At 39.7% G+C, this 24,863-nt stretch overlaps 1 protein-coding gene across 1 annotated transcript; it reads right to left on the bottom strand.

The window, feature by feature from the left end:
• Positions 1-12,288: 12,288 nt before the first annotated feature.
• On the bottom strand, positions 12,289-23,075 carry LOC128621888 (leucine-rich repeat flightless-interacting protein 2-like). The gene is made up of 14 exons (XM_053647916.1): positions 22,834-23,075; positions 22,424-22,530; positions 21,594-21,692; positions 21,340-21,432; positions 19,377-19,457; positions 19,029-19,199; positions 18,690-18,782; positions 18,326-18,496; positions 18,067-18,141; positions 15,732-15,815; positions 15,244-15,336; positions 14,852-15,022; positions 14,347-14,430; positions 12,289-14,038 (listed from the first exon to the last, which is right to left on the bottom strand). Exons 1-13 carry the CDS (start codon positions 22,988-22,990, stop codon positions 14,356-14,358), a joined length of 1,470 nt encoding a protein of 489 aa, XP_053503891.1. The 5' UTR covers positions 22,991-23,075; the 3' UTR covers positions 12,289-14,038; positions 14,347-14,355.
• Positions 23,076-24,863: the final 1,788 nt, after the last annotated feature.

Raw genomic sequence — 24,863 nt, 5'->3', positions numbered from 1 at the left:
AGGGTGTCTGCCAAATGCCATAAATGTAAATGTAAACAAACAATAAAATAAACAAAATACGAATTAATTAATTAATTAATTAATTAATGGGTGCTTATTTTTTAACATATGACATCTACAAGATTTTACAGCAGCACACAACACCCCAAAATACCGAAAACTGCTTAGTTTATTCCTCAGAAAATGTCCCAATCATGGTCTATTCATCACAGGACAGGGGGAGTGGACATCAGGATTCCTTTATCAACTGCAACTGTAATAATAATAATAATAATAATAATAATAATAATATACCAATAACCAAAAGCAATAACCAACCACATTTAAATTCATGCTTTAAAGTAATTATCATACACCTGCATGCTCTCATGGATATTCTGGAGGGTAATTCCAATTATAGTTCCCAGCAGTCACTGCACCACACCATCATGTCACATGACCACCTGCACCTGAATTTCATTCTTGTTAATGAGCACTTACGGGTATTTATAGACACAGTTTCACTAGACTGGTTGTTTTGTGTTTGTCTTTTGCGGCCATTGCGCCAATGTCATAGGGTTCATGGTCTTTGTTTCATGGTTTTTCTTTGCCTTAGTGTTTTGCCATGTGTTCATAGCTTCTTTTGTGTTTTTCATTGTTATTAAACTCTTCATATGCACTTGCATCTGTCTCTGCCTCCAAACCGTGTCAGAACACAAGACCGAAAAACGGATGCAGGGGATTTTTTTTCTACACAAGAGAGAATCCTGGAGGCCATGAAATTGAAACCGGAGGGGAAGGAGTCCTGGATCAGGGTCACATCACAGAAGCATGACTAGAAGCCATGTGTAAGATCTCTTCCTGCCCTCTCTCCCCTTCTGTGGGTCTTGCTCAACCGGTCGAGTCAACGGTGAATATCACTTAGTCTCCCTGCTCTACCGAGGACGCCGCTCAGTCTCCCTGCTCTACTGAGGACGCCGCACAGTCTCCCTGCTCGACTGAGGACGCCGCTCAGTCTCCCTGCTCGACTGAGGACGCCGCTCAATCTCCCTGTTCTGCTGAGGATGTTGTGCAAAATCTTGTTTTGGCCGAGAGATTCGCTATGTTTCCCTGCTCCTCGGACGCAGCACAGTCTCCCTGCTCTACTGAGGACGCCGCTCAGTCTCCCTGCTCGACTGAGGATGCCGCTCAGTCTCCCTGCTCAACTGAGGATGTTGCGCAATATCCTGTTTTCGCCGAAAACTCTGCTATGCTCCCCTGCTCCTTGGACGTCGCTCCACCATCCTGCTCGGCTGAGGACGTCGCTCCGCCTTGAGCTTTTTGTTCCCCCTGCTGGCTGCGCGGTGGCTATCGCTCCACACCCAAACCAGGCGGGTACGGAAGAGACCGTCTCACATCCGTACCCCAGAAAACAGAGAAGTGTCCTCTTTATGGTCCTGCAAGAGATGACATTCAAGGGAACTTTGGAACACTTGGGGACCTCTGGTCTGGGGATCCAGGACCCGCTCCTGGACTTAGTACTTAAGGGGGAGTTCTGTCATAGATATCCTGGAGGGAAATCCGGACTACAGTTCCCAGCAGTGACTGCACCACATAATCATGTCACATGACCACCTGAACTTCATTCTTGTTAACGAGCACTTGGTTTGCACTACGCTGGTTGTCTTGTGTTTGTCTTTCTCTGACATCGTTTCTGTCATAGGGTTCATCGTCTTTGTTTCATGGTTTTTTATGGGGTTTTTTGCCTTGGTGTTGTGAGGGAAATTACTCATTTTTACTTTGTAATAGTTTTGTTCTTGTTCTTTTTCTGTTCATCTGAGGATGACACCTAAGAAGTCCATGTCATGTCACTGAGATCAGTACAGAATGTTTATCTGCTTACAGAGACACAAACATGTTCTTCTGTTCAAGGTTTGTCTGCACATCTTCTAAGAGCCTAAAACAAAGCCTGTTTGAACTGCCTCAAACTGCTTCTTATCGGTACACAGAAGTGTGTCATGTTCTTATATACAGTATCTCACAAAAGTGAGTACACCCCTCACATTTTTGTAAATATTTGATTATATCTTTTCATGTGACAACAATGAAGAAATGACACTTTGCTACAATGTAAAGTAGTGAGTGTTCAGCTTGTATAACAGTGTAAATTTGCTGCCCCCTCAAAATAACTCAACACACAGCCATTAATGTCTAAACCGCTGGCAACAAAAGTGAGTACACCCCTAAGTGAAAATGTCCAAATTGGGCCCAAAGTGTCAATATTTTTTGTGGCCACCATTATTTTCCAACACTGCCTTAACCCTCTTGGGCACAGAGTTCACCAGAGCTTCACAGGTTGCCACTGGAGTCCTCTTCCACTCCTCCATGATGACATCACGGAGCTGGTGAAGGTTAGAGACCTTGTGCTCCAACACCTTCTGTTTGAGGATGCCCCACAGATGCTCAATAGGGTTACCTTCACCCTCAGATTCTTCAGCAAGGCAGTGGTCGTCTTGGAGGTGTGTTTGGGGTCGTTATCATGCTGGAATACTGCCCTGCGGCCCAGTCTCCGAAGGGAGGGGATCATGCTCTGCTTCAGTATGTCACAGTACATGTTGGCATTCATGGTTCCCTCAATGAACTGTAGCTCCCCAGTGCTGGCAGCACTCATGCAGCCCCAGACCATGACACTCCCACCACCATGCTTGACTGTAGGCAAGACACACTTGTCTTTGTACTCCTCATCTGGTTGCCGCCACACACGCTTAACACCATCTGAACCAAATAAGTTTATCTTGGTCTCATCAGACCACAGGACATGGTTCCAGTAATCCATGTCCTTAGTCTACTTGTCTTCAGTAAACTGTTTGCGGGCTTTCTTCTGCATCATCTCGAGAAGAGGCTTCCTTCTGGGACAACAGCCATGCAGACCAATTTGATGCAGTGTGCGGCGTATGGTCTGAGCACTGACAGGGTGACCCCCCACCCCTTCAACCTCTGCAGCAATGTTGGCAGCACTCATACATCTATTTCCCAAACACAACCTCTGGATATGACGCTGAGCACATGCACTCAACTTCTTTGTTCGACCATGGCAAGGCCTGTTCTGAGTGGAACCTGTCCTGTTAAACCACTGTATGGTCTTGGCCACCGTGCTGCAGCTCAGTATCAGGGTCTTGGCAATCTTCTTATAGCCTAGCCATCTTTATGTAGAGCAACAATTCTTTTTTTCAGATCCTCAGAGAGTTCTTTGCCATGAGGTGCCATGTTGAACTTCCATTGACCAGTATGAGGGAGTGTGAGAGCGATGACACCAAATTTAACACACCTGCTCCCAATTCACACCTGAGACCTTGTAACACTAACAAGTCACATGACACCGGGGAGGGAAAATGGCTAATTGGGCCCAATTTGGACATTTTCACTTAGGGATGTGCTCACTTTTGTTGCCAGCGGTTTAGACATTAATGGCTGTGTGTTGAGTTATTTTGAGGGGACAGCAATGTTATATAAGCTGTACACTCACTACTTTACATTGTAGCAAAGTGTCATTTCTTCAGTGTTGTCACATGAAAAGATATAATCAAATATTTACAAAAATGTGAGGGGTGTACTCACTTTTGTGAGATACTGTGTGTGTATATATACATATTTTTTTCATAGTAGTGGTTTAGTACAAGCGCTTCAGAGCGCTCTCATTATTCTATCCTGCTTTATTCTATCCTGTATTAACCATCTCTCTGTAATAAACCTTTTTACCTTCAGAGGACGAGTCTGCGAGTGTTGTCTAATTTCCACGACAGTGTCTTGCCATGTGTTCATAGATTATTTTGTTTTCGTTTTCATTGTTATTAAAATGGTCTATGTGCACTTGCATCCGTCTCTGCCTCCAAACCATGACACATGCCATGTAGTGAAAAAATAAATAAATACAGGTGTTATCTAGAAACACTTGTTATAATTATGTTATGTTTGTGCTTACTAACATAATATAAAAAATAAATTGCAATCTGTATCCATCCTTTTCTGCCCACTATGACAATACAAGAATGATGTACAGCTTATATCTTCATTACTGTCATGTCAGCATCAGATTCAGTGCAGAATTCCAACTCTGCGGCCTACAAACATGACCGCCACGGATGAGGATTCCCAGCACTCACCCGCACTGTCACGTTCAGTCACCAGATTAATGATTACACAGACCTGGGTTCAATCACACTAACACACTATATAAGCACACAGAAAACTCCACACCACTGCAAAGTAATGCTCTTGTCTAACTTACCAAGCCTTTGTTGTGTATTCTTCTGCTTTGGATTTTGCCTAGTTTATGTTTTTTACTGTTTGCCTGAATCTCAGGAAAAAGACCAGGTGCTTTTGTTAAATCATTTTTTTTTTCTTCATCGGTGAGTTTGGGGGAGTCTATGCACATGATCATTTCAGATTCCTGTTCTTGGCTGATAGGAGTGGATCCCGATATGGTCTTCTTCTGTTGTAGTCCAACCACCTCAAGATTCAATGTTTTGTGTATGCTAAGATTCTTTTCTGCTCACCACACTTGTAAAGAGTGATTTATTTGAATTACTACATTCTTCCTGGCAGCTTGAACCAATCTGACCATTTACCTTCTCTTCTCTCTTACCAACAAGGTGTTTCAGCCTTCAAACCCTCTTATATTTTTGAATATTTGTCACACTTAATTGTTTCAGCCAAAGACAACCTGAGTAAACACAAAGTACAATTTTTAAATTATCTTTTCATTTAATGTAGGAAACAAGTTATCCAACACCAACCGGTGCTGTGTGGAAAAAGTAATTTCCTCCTTAGTTACTCAATCAATTAACCAAATTAGATTTTTTATTGTGTTCAATTAGACTAGTCACATCCAGGCTTGATTTCTGCCAGGCCTGTTAAATTCAAACATCACATAAAGAGAAATCAGTTTGAAGCTAAATGGTCTCAGCAAGCAGCACACTATGGAGTAATCAAAAGTCATTCTAGAAGAAATGAGAAAGTGAGTTATTGATATACAGTATCTCACAAAAGTGAGTACACCCCTCACATTTTTGTAAATATTTGATTACATCTTTTCATGTGACAACACTGAAGAAATGACACTTTGCTACAATGTAAAGTAGTGAGTGTACAGCTTGTATAACAGTGTAAATTTGCTGTCCCCTCAAAATAACTCAGCACACAGCCATTAATGTCTAAACCGCTGGCAACAAAAGTGAGTGCACCCCTAAGTGAAAATGTCCAGATTGGGCCCAATTAGCCGTTTTCCCTCCCCGGTGTCATGTGACTTGTTAGTGTTACAAGGTCTCAGGTGTGAATGGGGAGCAGGTGGGTTAAATTTGGTGTCATCGCTCTCACACTTCCTCATACTGGTCACTGGAAGTTCAACATGGCACCTCATGGCAAAGAACTCTTTGAGGATCTGAAAAAAAGAATTGTTGCTCTACATAAAGATGACCTAGGCTATAAGAAGTTTGCCAAGACCCTGACACTGAGCTGCAGCACAGTGGCCAAGACCATACAGTGGTTTAACAGGACAGGTTCCACTCAGAACAGGCCTCGCCATGGTCGAACAAAGAAGTTGAGTGCATGTGCTCAGCGTCATATCCAGAGGTTGTGTTTGGGAAATAGATGTATGAGTGCTGCCAACATTGCTGCAGAGGTTGAAGGGGTGGGGGGTCACCCTGTCAGTGCTCAGACCAAACGCCGCACAATGCATCAAATTGGTCTGCATAGCTGTCGTCCCAGAAGGAAGCCTCTTCTAAAGATGATGCACAAGAAAGCCCGCAAACAGTTTACTGAAGACAAACAGACTAAGGACATGGATTACTGGAACCATGTCCTGTGGTTTGATGAGACCAAGATAAACTTATTTGGTTCAGATGGTGTCAAGCGTGTGTGGCGGCAACCAGGTGGGGAGTACAAAGACAAGTGTGTCTTGCCTACAGTCAAGCATGGTGGTGGGAGTGTCATGGTCTGGGGCTGCATGAGTGCTGCCAGCACTGGGGAGCTACAGTTCATTGAGGGAACCATGAATGCCAACATGTACTGTGACATACTGAAGCAGAGCATGATCCCCTCCCTTCGGAGACTGGGCCGCAGGGCAGTATTCCAGCATGATAACGACCCCAAACACACCTCCAAGACGACCACTGCCTTGCTAAAGAAGCTGAGGGTGAAGGTGATGGACTGGCCAAGCATGTCTCCAGACCTAAAACCTGTTGAGCATCTGTGGGGCATCCTCAAACGGAAAGTGGAGTCAACATCCATGATGTCATCATGGAGGAGTGGAAGAGGACTCCAGTGGCAACCTGTGAAGCTCTGGTGAACTCCATGCACAAGAGGGTTAAGGCAGTGCTGGAAAATAATGGTGGCCACACAAAATATTGACACTTTGGGCCCAATTATGGACATTTTCACTTAGGGGTGTACTCACTTTTGTTGCCAGCGGTTTAGACATTAATGGCTGTGTGTTGAGTTATTTTGAGGGGACAGCAAATTTACACTGTTACACAAGCTGTACACTCACTACTTTACATTGTAGCAAAGTGTCATTTCTTCAGTGTTGTCGCATGAAAAGATATAATCAAATATTTACAAAAATGTGAGGGGTTTACTCACTTTTTTGAGATACTGTATGTCAGTTTGGAAAGGGTTGCAAATGCTCAGGGACAGCAGCAAAGCAGAGTGAGAACCATTATCTCCAAATAGCGAAAACTTGTGTTTTAGTGATTACGTAACTGGGTGTGATGTCAGGTCATGAGACTTATAGGCTCAGGTGTGCAGATTACCTGCATGTTGTTAGAGGTGACATGCAACATACGTAGTACGTGATGACTTTCCTAGTTGGTAGGGGAAACTGCTCTATTTTGAAGTTCCAGTAAAAGTAGGGTTATTGGTTTTTGGTTCATTTACTCCTGATTTACACATATGGTTGAATCACACTGCTGATTGTGGGATTTGCAGCAATTACTGTACGACAGCTTTTGAAGGCTTCTCCATTAAGCAAAGAGAAATGGTTCTTGGCTTTCCAGTTGAGCTGAAAATCCTACGCATACTAGCTATTGGTTTTCTTTTTACTTCGATTTGAACATACAATTAGTTTTTGAATCAGGCTGTTTCATAATGATTCATGGTTGCTGTATACTGGCTAGGAGCATTCCACAACTGATGGTGTTGGAACTAGCAGTACCAGGTAATCTGTATGATGCTTCAAATCAGATATTGTTTCTTAATTATAGTTAATTAAGAACAGATTCCCAATAGATTCCCTACGATTCTACTCCAGTTTTGTATCTGCCCTGTTCGTTGTGGTCCTGCACCCACACTTGGAACATTGGTGAACCTTCCCAGATGAAGCCAGCCTCCCAACATTCTTCCAAGAACCAAAGTAACCCCAAGTAAATTTGAAATCAGAATTAAAATGAAACAGCATTCAGATAGGATCTGAAAGATGTCAAAAACCTTGCTAGTTAGTAGATTAGGTTAGAAGTGTACAGGTAGGCAGGATGTCTTTTAGTGGAAATGGAATGTAACCTTTAAATGAAATGTTTTCACTTTGGAGGGCAATAACCACACTTAAAAATGCTATAACTTTACTTCTGGATGAGATATGAGGAAAAAAAGAAACATATCTAAGTTCTGGGAAAACCTGTTGTTTGCAGAACTATATGAAGTCCAAAAGGTTTTCCAACCTCCATACATTTAAATTCTCCACCTCATGTTCAGTCAATGACCGTGGTATTTGAGAGTCTAAATGGCTTGTTTTTATAGTGACACTGCAGTCTAAAATACTACGGCATCTCACTTTGTTAGTGTGACCTTTGTTTATTGTACATGGTCTATCCCACCCTTCATCAGCACACACAGACTCTAATAGTGGATGATGTTGACGTTAATTTGGGACCTGCACACCAAGCAGTAAAACACAGAGAATGTGTTAAGTTCGAGCATATAATAGGTCTACCCACAGCAGTTCTCTGTAGATCTGCTGCAGATTTGAATACAATAATGAACATTAATTATCCACATAACATTTCGGACTAAACAAATAAACAAACAAATAAATAAATAAAACATGAATCTCGAATGAGTGAATTTCTTCAGGTAAGTTACAAAGAGTTTAAAACAATTTACTGTTGTCTTTTTCCTCTTTTACTTAAATACATTAAACTTATGACACTGCACTGAGATCATAGTAGATTTCATATGTGTGTGTGTGTGTGTGTGTGTGTTTGTATATACATAGACTACACCATCTATTTTGTGTATCTCTTTATATATATGTGAACTTAATGGAAACATATGATTTTTTTTTTAAAGCAGGAATTACAGTGCATCCGGAAAGTATTCACAGCGCTTCACTTTTTCCATTTTATTTTGTTATATTACAGCCTTATTCCAAAATGGATTCAATTCATTATTTTCCCCAAAATTCTACAAACAATACCCCATAATGACAATGTGAAAGAAGTTTGTTTGAAATCTTTGCAAATTTATTAAAAATAAAAAACAAAAAGCACATGTACATAAGTATTCTCATCCTTTGTTCAATACTTTGTTGAAGCACCTTTGGCACCAATTACAGCCTCAAGTCTTTTTGAGTATGATGCTACAAGCTTGGCACACCTATTTTTGGGCAGTTTCTCCCATTCTTCTTTGCAGGACCTCTCAAGCTCCATCAGGTTGGATGGGGAGCGTTGGTGCACAGCCATTTTCAGATCTCTCCGGAGATGTTCAAGTCTCGGGTTCAAGTCTGGGCTCTGGCTGGGCCACTCAAGGACATTCACAGAGTTGTCCTGTAGCCACTCCTTTGTTATCTTGGCTGTGTGCTTAGGGTCGATGTCCTGTTGGAAGATGAATCTTCGCCCCAGTCTGAGGTCCAGAGCGCTCTGGAGCAGGTTTTCATCAAGGATATCTCTGTACATTGCTGCATTCATCTTTCCCTCAATCCTGACTAGTCTCGCAGTTCCTGCCGCTGAAAAACATCCCCACAGCATGATGCTGCCACCACCATGCTTCACTGTAGGGATGGTATTGGCCAGGTGATGACTGGTGCCTGCTTTCCTCCAGACATGACGTTTGCCATTGAGGCCAAAGAGTTCAATCTTTGTTTCTCATGGTCTGAGAGTCCTTCAGGTGCCTTTTGGCAAACTCCAGGCAGGCTGTCATGTGCCTTTTACTGAGGAGTGGCTTCCATCTGGCCACTCTACCATACACGCCTGATTGGTGGAGTGCTGCAGAGATGGTTGTTCTTCTGGAAGGTTCTCCTCTCTCTACAGAGACATGCTGGAGCTCTGTCAGAGTGACTATTGTGTTTTTGGTCACCTCCCTGACCAAGGCCCTTCTTCCCGATCGCTCAGTTTGGCCAGGCAGCCAGCTCTAGGAAGAGTCCTGCTGGTTCCAAACTTCTTCCATTTACGGATGATGGAGGCCACTGTGCTCATTGGGACCTTCAGTGCTGCAGAAATGTTTCTGCACCCTCCCCAGATTTGTGCCTCGATACAATCCTGTCTCGGAAGTCTACAGACAATTCCTTGGACTTCATGGCTTGGTTTGTGTTCTGACATGCATTGTTAACTGTAGGACCTTATATAGACAGGTGTGTGCCTTTCCAAATCATGTCCAGTCAACTGAATTTACCACAGGTGGACTCCAATCAAGTTGCAGAAACATCTCAAGGATGATCAGTGGAAACAGGATGCACCTGAGCTCAATTTTGAGTGTCATGGCAAAGGCTGTGAATACTTATGTACATGTGCATTTTTTGTTTTTTTATTTTTAATAAATTTGCAACGATTTCAAACAAACTTCTTTCATGTTGTCATTATGGGGTATTGTTTGTAGAATTTTGAAAATAATGAATTTAATCCATTTTGGAATAAGGCTGTAACATAACAAAATGTGGAAAAAGTGAAGCAATGTGAATACTGTGAATACTGTGAAGGCACTGTAAGTGCCTGCAACGCATGGTTTACACAAAACATTTACTTAACAACACAGAGCATGTACAATTGAATCAAGAGAGTAAATTCTCAAATACAATATGATAAAAAAAAAACAATTACCTGCACACAGCAGTAAAACAAAGAAAATGTGGTAAGTTCAAGCATATAACAGCTCGACCTATTCTAAATACATTTCACCTTGTTAGAATCACACATGGAAACACACAGTCAGAGATCACACGGAATGTTGAAAGGGAAATAAAGCTATCAAAATGACCCGTATATCAACAGAAAACACCATCTACAAATCAGTCAGTGTCTTCTGTATTTAATCCTTGCCATGCAGTGTCTAACATTTGATAGTAACTTGTATTTCACACATTAACATATAGCTAAAACACACACAGCAGTCCTTCATAGCTCTGATGCAGATTTCCTCTAGTCCAGTGGTTCTAGCACAACCACCACAGCCAATAGCCATTAATACAGGATTTAATTTAAAAAACTCTATAAACCTTCATGTTTATCTCATTACATGCAGCCCCCTTAAATCCTGCTTAATTGGGGACATACCATAACCCGAAAACCGACAGTGAAGAAAGAAAGAGAAAGAAGAAAAAACTGGGTATGGAACGCCCACTTTATGTTCTGAACGAATATACAGTAATTCTTGCACAGCAACACAGTGTGACACGTTAGATATATATATATATATATATATTTTTTTTTTCAACACAACTATTTGATTAGTGGGGTTGATGACTTTCAAGGGAATAGAACCATCTCCCCAAAGTGGTGTTATGACTCTTCAGACCAATATTTGCTTTGGTCTTGATCTGGACTCTGTTGGTTCCAAAATTGTTGCATGACTTAGACATGAGCCTCCAGTAACCGTCAATATACTCTCAATTGCATCAGATGTCTCGTTATGATGTTTGTGCCTAAAACCATCTCTTTAGTCTGTCCAGGCATGACTAAAGCAGGAATTATCACGGAGTAGCCATACACCATATCTTTAAGATCATAGACTGCAGTTGGAGTGACAAAATGGCTGCCACAACCAACAATGACAATATCTTGAGCTGACTGTCTTGTCGTGTCTGGAATACATTTCAGCTGCCTTTCCTCAGCGGACTCGCTAAGAGTACACGCCATTGTTCCACTATCAATTAAAGCTTTAAGCTCTCAACTAGAACTGATGTATAAAACAAGTGATCTACTTTTGGAACACTCTGTAGAGCTCTCTGGCTCTAATGATTAAATATTCTCTAGGCATTTATGAACTAGAGAATATTTAATCATTAGAGCCATCCAAAATCAGTTATTAACGTCTATAATACAGTATAGCCACAAAGGAAAGGTAAAGGTAAAGGATGGTTTGACTGTAAAATGTACTAAAATTTTGGGGTTCACCCTCTGGGAGTTCCTCTGCTATACTCTACTGCAGTGGTGCTCAAACTTTTTCAGCATGAGGCCTCCCTTGTATAGTGTGCATCCCTTTATGCCTACATAGAGGCGATATACTAGTGTGTATCAACGGATGTCTCTGCTTCGTGTGTCTTAGTGTGCTGTGTATAATTGATTTAATTTACTAATATTTCTCATTTTTATGTACATCATATTTCAAAGGTTGACAATCCCGACTTACGTACATTCATTTAAAAAACAACAACAATGTTCTAGAATTTCTATGAAGCCCCCCTGGCGCCATCTGGTGGCTCTCCAGGGGGCCACGGCTCCAGAACCACTGTTCTACTGATTGCATTGATGAACTATGGAATATTTCATAAATAGAACCACCAAATATCACCCAAAATATTCAGGACATAATGGTTTGAATCAGGTTTTGGAACTGGACTGGATCTGCTCAACCATATTGTTCTAATTATAGCTAAAAACTATAAAAGACATAACATATAGTCAACCCCGTAACTGTATTTTGTAAAGAAAAGTATTATCATATACAGTCTGAAATGGTTGAGCATTATAATAGTTTATTTTACTTTTACCTTAGGTGATGGGACAGAGACGGATGTGGATGTTGCAGATAATCACAGTGATACTGAACATTTTATATTGTAACCCTACAATTCCATAAAACCTGTCAGTAATGTTTCTTTTTCTACTCAGTTAGAATACATATATTACTTAATTTCATTAAAAAAAAAAGTTTTGAATCTATATGACCCCTTTGACCCTTTTGTTTTTCTTCGTGTACTCTTTGGCATCTGAGACCAAGAAACACTGAGTAGCTGATGATGAAATCACAGTACAGTTTAGCCAATCAGGGAAGGGCTTCACAAAGGAAAAGATTTGTAACTTATCACATCCAAATCTAACCACATATCACGGAAACACCCAAGGATGGCTAACAGAGAAAGGCATGATGGGACTAGAAAATGTGAAAGTGGACGTGTAATGTAATGTAAATACCTCACACTGAGATCTTTACTGGCTTTAAGACTGAATTAAGTTGAAAACACTCTGTGATTAGTAAAGCCACTTCCACTTATTATTCCTTACTATACTATATGATCTGCTTAACCTTTTTGCAAAAAATATGTTTGTGTGTGTAACTCAAACAACTGCAACTTTAGCATTCAAAAATATTTAATGTCATTGCAATACAATAAAAAAATTATGTATATACACCATATACATATACAGTAGCCCTGAAAAGTATTTGGATATGCTGTTCAAAATTCGACAAAAATGTATATGGACACTCAAACGTGGCTTCATTAAAGATCACAGTTAAAGTGGTTTAGTATTCTGCAGGTAGCTTCTGCCTAAAGAATAATCACCATCATCATTATGTTCTTCTTATGCAGATTAAGATGTGTCATCAACATGTTGCTCAGTGCATTTTATCCAGTGTCTTCCAGAAGAGGATGAATTCAGAGGCTTGTTCCCCCTGAAAGTTTTGGTTTTACAGTGTACTGTGAATATTTGGATGAATAAAATGCTTTGTAAAAAAAAAAAATTAGCGATGTCCTTAAGTTCAGGCTGATAAAAAGTTCCAGTATGTAGATAAAATATCTCTTTTGAAGAAATGTGAATGCAAGTGACTAAAAAGGATCTAAGATATTGTGAAATTTATTTTGTTGGCTGAAATCAACAGTAAATTAGGCTTTCTTGTAATTTTTTTGTTCTAAACTTTTAAACTACATAGAATTAAATGGTCTAAATGAAGTCAGAGCAGTTAGGATAGACGAATGGAAAGATCACATAACAGAGATTAATTAGAAATGAATGAACTAAACATTCAGAATTGTGATGAATTAACTGGGACACCTTTCTGGAATGTGGATATAACAAAAAAAATGTAATCATGGTATTAAGATATGAGTTATTTGTGAACCAGCCATACAGCTTGCAAATGTGTGTTTTATGTCAATCACCTGTCAATCACCCAGTCAATCACCTGACTTGAATCCAATTGAACAAGATTTCAAGACAATACGTTTAGAAGAATGGGCCAAAATCACATCTGAATACTGCGGCCGTTTAATTTCTTCATACAGAAAGCATCTTGAAGCTATCATTACAGTATTAAATAAATTTCAGTTAGCGTGTTCAATACTTTTTTTCCTGTGTCATTCCTCTTTATTACACATAACTTTATTTATAGACTTTAATGTTTGGATTTCTTGAGTTAATACCAATGTCTGGTGAAAATTTCATGTGAATAGCCTCATAGGAAATATATTTACTGAAAAAAATGTTGACGCGTTCAATAGTTATTTCTCCCACTGTATCCTATGCAGCTTCTGAGTTCAGCCGGAGCCACAGTTTTCTGGCCTCCAACACTGTGATGGACTCCAGATTTCTCTCTTCACTTTCTTTTTTCTCCCACCATGATGAGAGGATTCATGCCATTTTCTGACTGAGCTTTCCTGGAGAACTGCTAGCTAGAATTGCTACTTCCTCTCCTGACGAATAACATCCATTGATTCACCTATTCGGCTGCACCAGTGCTAACGGATTGAAGTGGTGCTCCCCTCTGTTTTCCCTCACAGAATCAGAGCTAACAGTACTTACAGGCCAGAAGGTAACTCCTCCATAGCCTATCAGTGGCTTAGGATACTGTAAGCGTCCTGCTGTTGCTCCCTCTCCTAAAACACAGCCATGAAGCAGAAGAGGTTCAAACATGAGTACTTAATTTTCACATTTATTGTACAATAGGCCACTTGCATTCAATAAAAAAGCAACCTAGCAGCTTAAACTAAAAATGCAACTTTTGTTCAAGTATATACTGTATACAGTATTTTTAAAACAAAAAATTTCTAATAGTATTTTCTGTCTCGGCGAGCTCTTCCTCGAACTGTTGCACTGAGCATTTGCAGCATTCACCTGGGACATCAGGTTCAATTTTAAAAAGCAGTACTATAGCATTCAAAGCTTAATGAGAGTAGAAGCTTACCATTAGTAATTAATCACGCTGTTTTAATATGTCTTCGTACTGTGACTTTAGTATACTGTAAGCATCCCCTGCTCGCTCAAGATCCTAAAACACAGCCATGGAGAAAATAAAAAGAGTCAAAGTTAATGTTTACAAAATGTTATATTTACTTTTTGAAAATGTGTATTAAACAGATGCTGTGTATGTATGTAACAATCCATAAAACTCACATTTACAGTCACATTGCATGACACGAGGGGGCATATAATAATCATTATTTTATGACAAATATACTTTATTACGTAGTCTGTTGAATATATTGTTCAATACACAGGAGCATTACATTTCAGAGCCTTGTATTGAACACCACAAAATGCCATATTGGTACATTAGGTTTTGTACACGTTAACCATTTTCATATTCCGGGACTTTTAACGCCTCATACAGTGCAGAAAACAATAAAATCCAAGCGGTGGGCTGGTCGAGTCAGCATGAACATCATGACTCCTCAGATTATTTCCCTTACCTGCATTATCATGTTACACGTTATGTTTGCCTCATAGAGCATTTCTTCCAGCTGCTGCACTGTGCCTCTCAGTTTGTGCACATGGTACATCAGGTCTACCTTTTCCTTCTCCAGCTGAGCGTTGGACTCCAGTGCCTGCTCATGTGTTGCTACAGCTTCAGCAAGAGTGGCCTGGAATTTTAACAACCAAAGCTTGTTAGCTTTATTTATTCTACACACATTGAGACACTTCTGGGGACTTGACTCATCACTCGTCAGAACAGATTTAAAATGTTTTCACAAAATGTCCCCGACTAAACAAGAATCAACACATGCAGACACACACAGACACACACAGACACACACACACAGTTAACAATAGCAGTTGTGGTTATATGAGAAGAAAAACTTACCATTAGTGACTTCTCGTTGTCTGATAAATTATCCTTCATCTTCTCATATTGCGACCTCAGGATATCGTGAGCCTCCCGCTGTCGCTCACACTCCTAAAACACAGCCATGGAGTAGAAGAGGTTTAAACTTTAGTGCTTAATGTTCACATCTACAGTGTACCTATTTGGTTCCAATTTTTGAAAATGTGTATTAAACACAAGCTGTGGTGTAATTAAATCTGAAATACTTGATTGTATTATTATGCTACGTTCCAAATATACATATCACTCAGGTGTGACAATAAATACAGGTTAGCTGGAACATTTACAGTTTTTGACCCCTTGCTGCAGTGATATAGGAAACACCTGAAAATGATACTTTTCCGTTGTTGTTGGGTTTTTTTTCAGATTGAATATTTGCTTTTAAAAATCCTTTAATTCTAAAATGTATTTACGTTTCTAACTCACAACTGACACACAGTGTATTACAGCAGTCAGGAAAAACTTACCTTTAGTAACTCTTCATGCTGTTCCTTCAGCTCGTTGTTCTGTGAGATCATTGTGGTGTGAGTTTGACACAATGCCTCATAATCCTAAAACAGAGCATTGGAGCAAAAGAGGTTCACAACTGAGTGCTAAATGGGTTGCTTCATTTTAAATTATAACTTCAAAGTATTGTGAATTTTGGTCAAGTAGAAACTGAGGTCTTGGAATCACATGGACTTTTTGTTTTGCAAACAACAAAACTCCCAAATAAAATTTCATCATGAGATTCATTGACCACGTTTACATGGACAGCAATAATCTAATTACTGACCTTATTCTGAATAAGACAATATTGTGATTAAGGTGTTTACATGAGTTGCTTTTAGAAGATTCCTTTCATGTTCTTGTTTTACATGTTATAGAACATAGATCGATTAACGGCACACGTCATTACGTCCCCACGCCATGCCGTCCGACGTTCCCTCCAGAATTTCACGTATTGACATACAGTTCGTCTTCGTTATGGTACCGTATACAGTTTTGGGTGTTTCAATTTTAATTTTATGAAAGCTTCAAGCGCAGTTAATTATTTGTCATGCTGTACATGCAAACAGATGACTGCTTGAAGCCGTGGGCTGTGTCCGAAACCGCGTCCTTACCTACTATTTAGTAGCCGAGATACATGTATTTCTCTTACTATATAGTAGGTAAGTACGTGGTTTCGGACACAGCCCACGGCTTCAAGCAGTCATCTATTTGCATGTACAGCATGACAAATAATTAACTGCGCTTGAAGCTTTCTCGTTTGCCGTCAAACGGTTGAGCACTGCCGTGTGTGTACGTGTCCTGTCGCAAAATGCGGTGAAAACTCCCACATGATGTTAATAGTGTAATGAAGGTGTGTACATGTCTGTAACGCACGTCGATAATGTGACTAAAACAGGAATACTCCACATGTCTTAATTCCATTTGGGTTTACTTCGAGTATGACTTTAGTCCAATTAAGATAATCAATAATCGCTGTTTACATGATAGTTTCTTAATCAGAGTATTCTCTTAATCAGGTTAATATCGGATTATTGTTGTCCATGTAAACGTACTGAGTGTCTAAAGGATTACTCGTACCAAAACAAATATGGATGTCTCATAATTGCACTATCCGGTGACACCCAGAAGAGGATGGGTTCCCTGAATTGTTCATTAGGGGTCTAAATCTACATCCAAAATTCTTCAAAGCTGTTGTTAGAAGTGCATTAAACATTAAACTGTCTCATACGGTTATCCAGCCATTCTTAGCGATGTAGGCATCTGGGGTGCAGCATGTGAATCACTTCCCCACCCCAAAAGCACCATTGTGCCCCCTTCGTTTAATCGAGGACCGTTTAAAGGAATTGGCCTCACCATTAGAACAGAGTGCATGAGGGTAACATTTTGTGTTAGCTTGGATATATTACACAACATGCTACCCAGAAGCAGTGCTGCTCCACAACATCTCTGCACGCAGTATTGTGGAGGCGCGCTTCAGATTGATGAAAGAGATTCAGACTGACCAAGGCATTTCCTTTATGTCACACACACACAGTCAGTAGTGAACTTTATGAAATATTAGGGATTAAATCGATTCACACTTGTGTTTACCATTGGCAAAGAGATGGGCTAGTCAGAAGATTTCATCAAAGACATAAAAAATATGATTTGTAATTTTATGAATAAGGATGCTCAAAATTGGAATAAGTCACTCGAAACCCTTTGCAGTAGGAGAAGTCCTGCAAGCCTCCACAAGGTTTTCCTTGTTTCAATTACTGTGTGGGCACAAGCCCTGGGGTGTATTCAGTGTTGTGTGGGAATACTGGGAGGGACTTTTAAGTAAGACTGAATTTAATACATGCTGGACCTGAGAGCAGAACTCCAGACAGTGGGCCAACTAACCCAGGAATATATATTCTGATGTGCGATTGTCCCTGGCTGGTCCCACTTATCTCACAGAACACCGCATCGAGACTCCCCTGGGGGTGGTTGTAAATAGCCGTTTAATTATTCTATATATTTTTTTATGAATAGTGATTTAGTTTGCCAAGACAAGTGCTGAAAAGTGTGCAGAGAAAAATAAACAAAACACCAGCACTGGTCTTGCTGAAGCCTGCCTCCAGTTCCTCACTACCATCACTGAATACCAGGGTCCCCCCACCCCCATGTCCCATATTATCTAGGTGAACACTGATGCAGGAGTATCTGTCTTTAAAAAAAAAACAGAGGCTCAGATATAGAGTTAAAATGGAGGGTTAGTGTTACTGCAGATTATTAAGTAGCACTCAGACCACATTTTGGCGAAGTGGTTTCATAAAAAGTAAAGCTTACCTTAAATACAATGTCCTGCATGTCTTTTTGTGTGGAATACAGTTTCCTCAACTCCTGATCTTTTCGCTCATTTTCCTAAACACATCCATGGAGCAAAAGAGATTCACATCTAAAATGCATCACTTCTATTCAGCAAAAAAATTGGATTTTATACTAGAAATATATTTATTTTATTTTGTTGAAGTGCATATAGCCTGGTGATGACTCTCAGCACATTAATTCTAAAGGAACTGCTCACTACAAGGATTATCTCACTTACCCTTGTTATCTCATGAAACGTTCTCTGTGCAGAGGCATGCTGTTGTTCCAGCTCGTTCATTACACGTTGCATCTCGTTCACTTGCGTAATCAGCTCAGAGTTCCTGTTATTTAGGTTATCATTGGACTCCACCACCTCCTGGTATTTCATCTCAGCTAAAGCCACAGTGGCCTGGACGTTCAACAAGCAAAACTTGTAGGTTTTATTTACTTCTATACACATTCAGACACTTTTGAGGACTCATCTCATCATTCAAAAGAGCACAAAATGTCCTCAAAAAGGTGACTAACCTAGAATGTCCACACACACACATACACACCCAGCCTTCGCAATATAAAGTGTTTTAATGAGAAGAAAAGCTTACCCTTAGTGAGTCAATTTTCTCATTTAAGCGGTACTCCATCGAATTGTATCGAGAGATCATGTACTTGTAAACGCACTGTAATATCTCATAGTCCTAAAAAACATCCATGACACAAAAGAGGTTCAATTTTTTGTACTTAATGTTCACATCTACAACGCACCACTCCACAATCTAGCACCTTATACTAGAAATACATATTGTAATAATAATATTATAAAATTATAAATAATATTTTTATTTTGTTCAAATACATATAGCCTGTGGTGTATCTCATTATGCATCACAAGTCCTCACACTGTTTCTACAGGAACTGCTTACTTCAAGGATTTTCTCACTTACATTTGTTATCTCAACATGCATTTTCTGGGTCTCGGTGAGCTCTTCCTCCAGCTGCTTCACTGAGCTTTGCAGTATGTTCATCTGGGACAACAGGTCCGATTTCTCGTTCTCTAGCTGATCGTTGGACTCCATCGCCTGCTCATATTTCTTCTCAGCTTCAGCCAGAGAGACCTGGAGTTTTGCAACAAAAGCTTGTTGGTCTTTTACACGCATTCAGATACTTCTGTGGACAACTTTTGTCAATCGTCAAAACCGCCAGAAATGTTTTGTGGGCAAAAGACAAAATGTCCCCAAAAAGGTGACTAAGTTCACAATAGCAGTTGTGGTTACATAAAAAGTCAAACTTACCTTTAGTGACTTTTCGTTGTTTGACATACAATCGCACAACGAATTCAGGATACTGTGAGCCTCCTGCTCTTGCTCATACTCCTAAAACACAGCCATGGAGCAGAAGAGGTTTAACTTCAGTGCTTAAGGTTCACATCTACAATAAGCCTCTTTCGTTCCAGTTTTTATAAATATATATGAAACAGATGCTGTCATGCAATTAGACCAGAAATATTTGGTTTTATTATCATCATGCTCTGATTTTTCATTCATTATCAAATTTACACATCAGGCAGAGATGGCAATAAATAAATAAATGTTAGCCATAGCATTTTTATCATTTTTGAGCGCTTGCTTTCCAGAGTGATATAAGAGCAGTGGCTCATACAGTGGCGCTTGAAAGCTTAGAATTTTCTCTATTTCTGCATTAATATGATCTAAAACATCATCAGATTTTCACACAAGTCCTAAAAGTAGATAAAGAGAACCCAATTAAACAAATGAGACAAAAATATTATACTTGGTCATTTATTTATGGAGGAAAATGATCCAATATTGCATATCTGCGAAAAGTATGTGAACCGTTGCTTTCAGTATCTGGTGTGACCCGCTTGTGTAGCAATAACTGCAACTAAACATTTGCGGTAACTGTTGATCAGTCCTGCACATCGGCCTGGAGGAATTTAATCCTGTTCCTCAGTACGGCTTCAACTCTGGGATGTTGGTGGGTTTCCTCACATGAACTGCTTGCTTCAGGTCCTTCCACAACATTTCTATTGGATTAAGGTCAGGACTTTGACTTGGCCATTCCAAAACATTAACTTTATTCTTCTTGAACCATTCTTTGGTAGAACGACTTATGTGTTTAAGATCAATGTCTTGCTGCATGACCCACTTTCTCTTCAGATTCGGTTCATGAACAGATGTCCTGACATTTTCCTTTATAATTCACTGGTATAATTCAGAATTCATTGTTCCATCAATGATGGAAAGTCGTGCTGGTCCAGATGAAGCAAAACAGGCCCAAGCCATAATACTACCACCACCATGTTTCACAGATGGGATAAGTTTCTTATGCTGGAATGCAGTGTTTTCCTTTCTCCAAACATAACACTTCTCATTTAAACCAATAAGTTCTATTTTGGTCTCATACATCCACAAAACATTATTCCAATAGCCTCCTGGCTTGTTCACGTGATCTTTAGCAAATGCAGACAGGCAGCAATGTTTTTTGGAGAGCTGTGGTTTTCTCCTTGTAACCCTGCCATGCACACCATTGTTGTTCAGTGTTCTCCTGATGATGGACTCATGAACATTAACATTAGCCAATGTGAGAGGGGCCTTTAGTTGCTTAGAAGGTACCATGAGTTCCTTTGTGACCTTAAGGACTATTACACATCTTGCTCTTGGAGGGATTTTTGTTGGTCGACCACTCCTGGGGAGGGTAACAATGGTGTTGAATTTCCTCAATTTGTACACAATTTGACTGTGGACTGTGGATTAACCTTTTCCAGCCTGATGAGAATCAACAACTCTTTTTCTGAGATTCTCAGAAATCTCCTTTGTTCATGCCATGATACACTTAGACTTTGATAGATCCCTGTTCTTCAAATAACAAGGTGCTCACTCACACCAGATTGTCATCCCACTGATTGAAAACCCCAGACTCTAATTTCACCTTCAAATTAACTGCTAATCCTAGAGGTTCACATACTTTTGTCATATATATGCAGAAATATAGAACATTCTAAAGGGTTCACAAACTTGCAAGTACCAATATCTATATGAACAGACAAATTAATCAAGGGCTACAGAGATAACAGGTGAGTACAATCAGGATATACTCCAATTACATGGGTGGAGAAAGGGGCAGAGATGAGACTAGAATCACAACAAAATGCCACATGTCAATATAAACCAATAGTCACGTGGAGGAAGTTCAAAATATATACAGTGTAATAACTTAGTGAGAGGAAAAAACTACCTTTAGTAACTCATTGCGCTGTTGTAAAGTTTCTCTCATCTCATTGTACTTAGATTTCAGGAGACTGTGTTCCTCTTGCTCTCGCTCCCTTTCCTAAAACACAGCCATGAAGCAGAAGCAGAAGCAGAAGGTACAAAGTGCTTAATGGTCACATCTACAATAAATAAATTAGCATCTTATACTAAAATAATATATTTTTTTACATCCTCACATTATTTCTAAAGGAAGTGCTTATTGCAAGGATTCTCACTTACCCTCGTTATCTTGTCAAAGAGCCTGTGTGTCTCAGACAGCTCTTCCTCCAGCTGCTGCACTGAGCCTCGTAGTGTGTTCATCTGTGCCATCATGTCGGACTTCTCAACCAAAAACAGATGAACGTTCAACAACCAAAACTTTGTAGCTCATCACTCATCAAAACAGCTTAAAATGTTTTGTAGACAAAATGTCACCAAAAAAGCTGACTAACCTAGAATGAATACATGAGTTTAACATAAACCTGCCTTTATTTACCTATTTATTTTTTGTTAAAGGTACATATTTTACTTAAGGGGAACGTCTGCCTTTAATTAAAAAAAAATCAGTGTATTAGGAGCAGGTGTAAAAAAGTAAAGGTGTTATAAACATGAACCAACACACCAAAACTGTTTCAGCATCAGCTGACATTATCCATCATTTTAGTCAAAGTAATGTAAGCATACGTAGCTAATGTACTGAAAATATACTGGTAAACAGCAGTTAACATTTACACTCAACACAACCTACATTCAGTGTTGATCATCTGGCTCTGATACCTGCAGTAAGCAACCCATCTGAACGGAGAAGTGTTCTTTTATCCTCTGCTCATTATCTCAAAGGAGTTTATTTAAAAAGGAGAGACTGTCTAATCTTACCAAGCTACCTCCAGTGTTATCTAAGGTCATACAGTCAGTAATAAATGATTATTATGAAATTAGGCTAGTATTAGCTGCTTAGATTAATACCATCACTTTGTTCACTCATGTTGATTTGCTAGTTATAATATCAGTATAATGAGCTAGCTTAGACATCAAAAGATTTGTTGTGTTGTGGTGTGTTTGATGAGTACCTGAGGGACAGCTCTGTCAGTCTGTGTGACACTGACACCATCCCTATCAGACATCAAGCCTGGATCCAGCAAAGAATCTACTAAAGGGAGCTGGGTCTGTACTGGGTCTAAATACAAACCAGTAGCAAAACATCACATCACCAAGCAGTTAGCACAGTCTCTATTACACACATTCATTACTTCTGATACACTTTTCATTTCACACCATCACAGATTTCTAGCTCTGATCCTTCCGGAGCTCTTTTTTACACAGAATATCAAACTTTGGTTAAATGCACTCTGATCATAAAGGACTGAAAAAACTCTACTAAAGTGAAATATGGTTTATATAAAAACGGAGAGAATGAAACTGTAAGGAGAGAGAGAGAGAGAGAGAGAGAGAGAGAGAGAGAGAGAGAGAAATTGTGTACCCTCGGTGAGAGTCGTGTCCGCGGGCTCCACTGTTCTCTCTCCATCGCCACGTTTCTTAATATAATAATAAACCCCTGCGGCCGCGGCTGCAGCTCCAGCCGCATACAGCAGGGGGCGCAGTGGAAGATCTGCCGTCCGAGAGCGAGCTAAATTCATTAAACGCTTTATTGTAGCACTGAGCTCGGTTAAACCGCCTGTCAATTAGAAAATTCAGATCAACACTGAAACTCCGCCTTCTGTTCTTCACCTTATTACAGCGGCTTGTTCTGTTGCGTCACAGTGACAGAACTCACTCCAGAAGATTCTCAATTCCATCATCATCATCATCATCATCCATTCATCATTATCCACTCGAAAGTGCTGAAATGACTAGGAGATGCCTTCACCATAATCATTCATTATAAATGATGTAAATCTGCTCTTTTTATGATATTCATAAGACCAGACTGAAACAATTCATTTCATTATTGTAAATGATACTCTCTTACTGTCTCTAAACTGACTATTAGTTGTCACACGAACACATAATCACATCTAAAGTCATAATATATAGCCTACAACTATCAGTGCTATACTTCTGGTCCACCTAAATGCATTAAATTGAAATATATTCATTTGGCCTAACTGAAAACAAACAATAAATGCATGTAAAATTATTCCTTTGTTTACTTAACAGTATAAGGATGGAATCCATTTTCTTTGATTGTTGACATTACACTGAAAACATTTTTTTTATTTCACCAACAAAAAGCATTGTATTCTTTTAAATTCTTTTAATTAATAACTGAACTATTTATTTAATTATAATATATTTATTTTTTCTGCGATGGATTGGCACCATGTCCAGGGTGTACCCCGCCTTGTGACTGATGCTTCCTGGGATAGGCTCCAGGTTCCCAGTGACCCTGAAAAGGATAAGCGGTATAGAAGATGGATGGATGGATGGATATTTATTTTATAACAAACAAAAAGTGTATATTATGATATAATACTATAATATACAGTTGCAATCAAAATTTTTCAACTCCCATTGCAAATCAGGTTTATTGTGAAAATTGACAGACTTTCACTGTTTGCAATGAACAAATCAAACAAAAGCAATTGAAATAGTTCATTGAAATGCTTCAAGTGGTTTCCACAAATTCAACTGAAAATGCAACTTATAATGACGTAAATTTCAAAATTATTCAACCCCTTCATGGTATGCATCTTTAGTACTTAGTAGAGCACCCTTTTGCTGTTATGACCAGCTGCAAACAAGCTGCATAGCCAGACACCAGCGTTCCTTAGGAATCTTAACCCATTCCTCATGAGCATTGGCCTCCAGTTCAGTAATATTCTTGGGTTTGTGTGCTGCAACCGCCTTCTTCAAATCCCACCAGAGATTTTCTATGGGGTTCAAGTCAGGTGACTGTGATGGCCCTGTAGAATCTTCCAGGACTTCTTCTGCAACCAAGTCTTTGGTGGAATTTGAGGTATGCTTGGGATCATTGTCCTGTTGGAAGGTTCAATTACGCCCAAGCTTCAGCTTCCTCACAGACGGCATGACGTTTTCTCCTAGGATTTCCTGATACTTCGGTGAATCCATCTTGCCTTCCACATGCTGCAGGTTTCCAGTGCCAGAGTATGCAAAGCAGCCCTCATTTCTCCACAGAACAGAATCCCAAAACTTCTGTGGCTTATTTATATGATTTTGAGACGACTTTTCTTGTGCTTTTAGGTTAGTAGTGGTGTACGTCTTGGAGTTCTGACATGGAAACCTTCTGCGTTTAGTACGCACCATACTGTACTCACTGAAACCTCAGCGCCTGTTGCCACCAAGTCTTGCTGTAGGTCTTTTGCAATCACTCAAGGGTTTAGTCACCCATATCTAAAACAATAAGGAAAAGGATTGTGATACATTCTTATTTACCAATAGTAAAGTAAACTAGCTGGCATGTTACAAGTTGAGATTTCAGTGTCTGTGTACTAGTTTGCATTATCATATCTTCGTAAATTTTTTATACCATGGACAATAAGCTAATTCAGA

The sequence above is a fragment of the Ictalurus furcatus genome, chromosome 2, assembly GCF_023375685.1.
Source record: "Ictalurus furcatus strain D&B chromosome 2, Billie_1.0, whole genome shotgun sequence".
Classification (NCBI taxonomy): Eukaryota; Metazoa; Chordata; class Actinopteri; order Siluriformes; family Ictaluridae; genus Ictalurus; species Ictalurus furcatus.
This window is presented reverse-complemented; position numbering and strand designations above follow the sequence as displayed.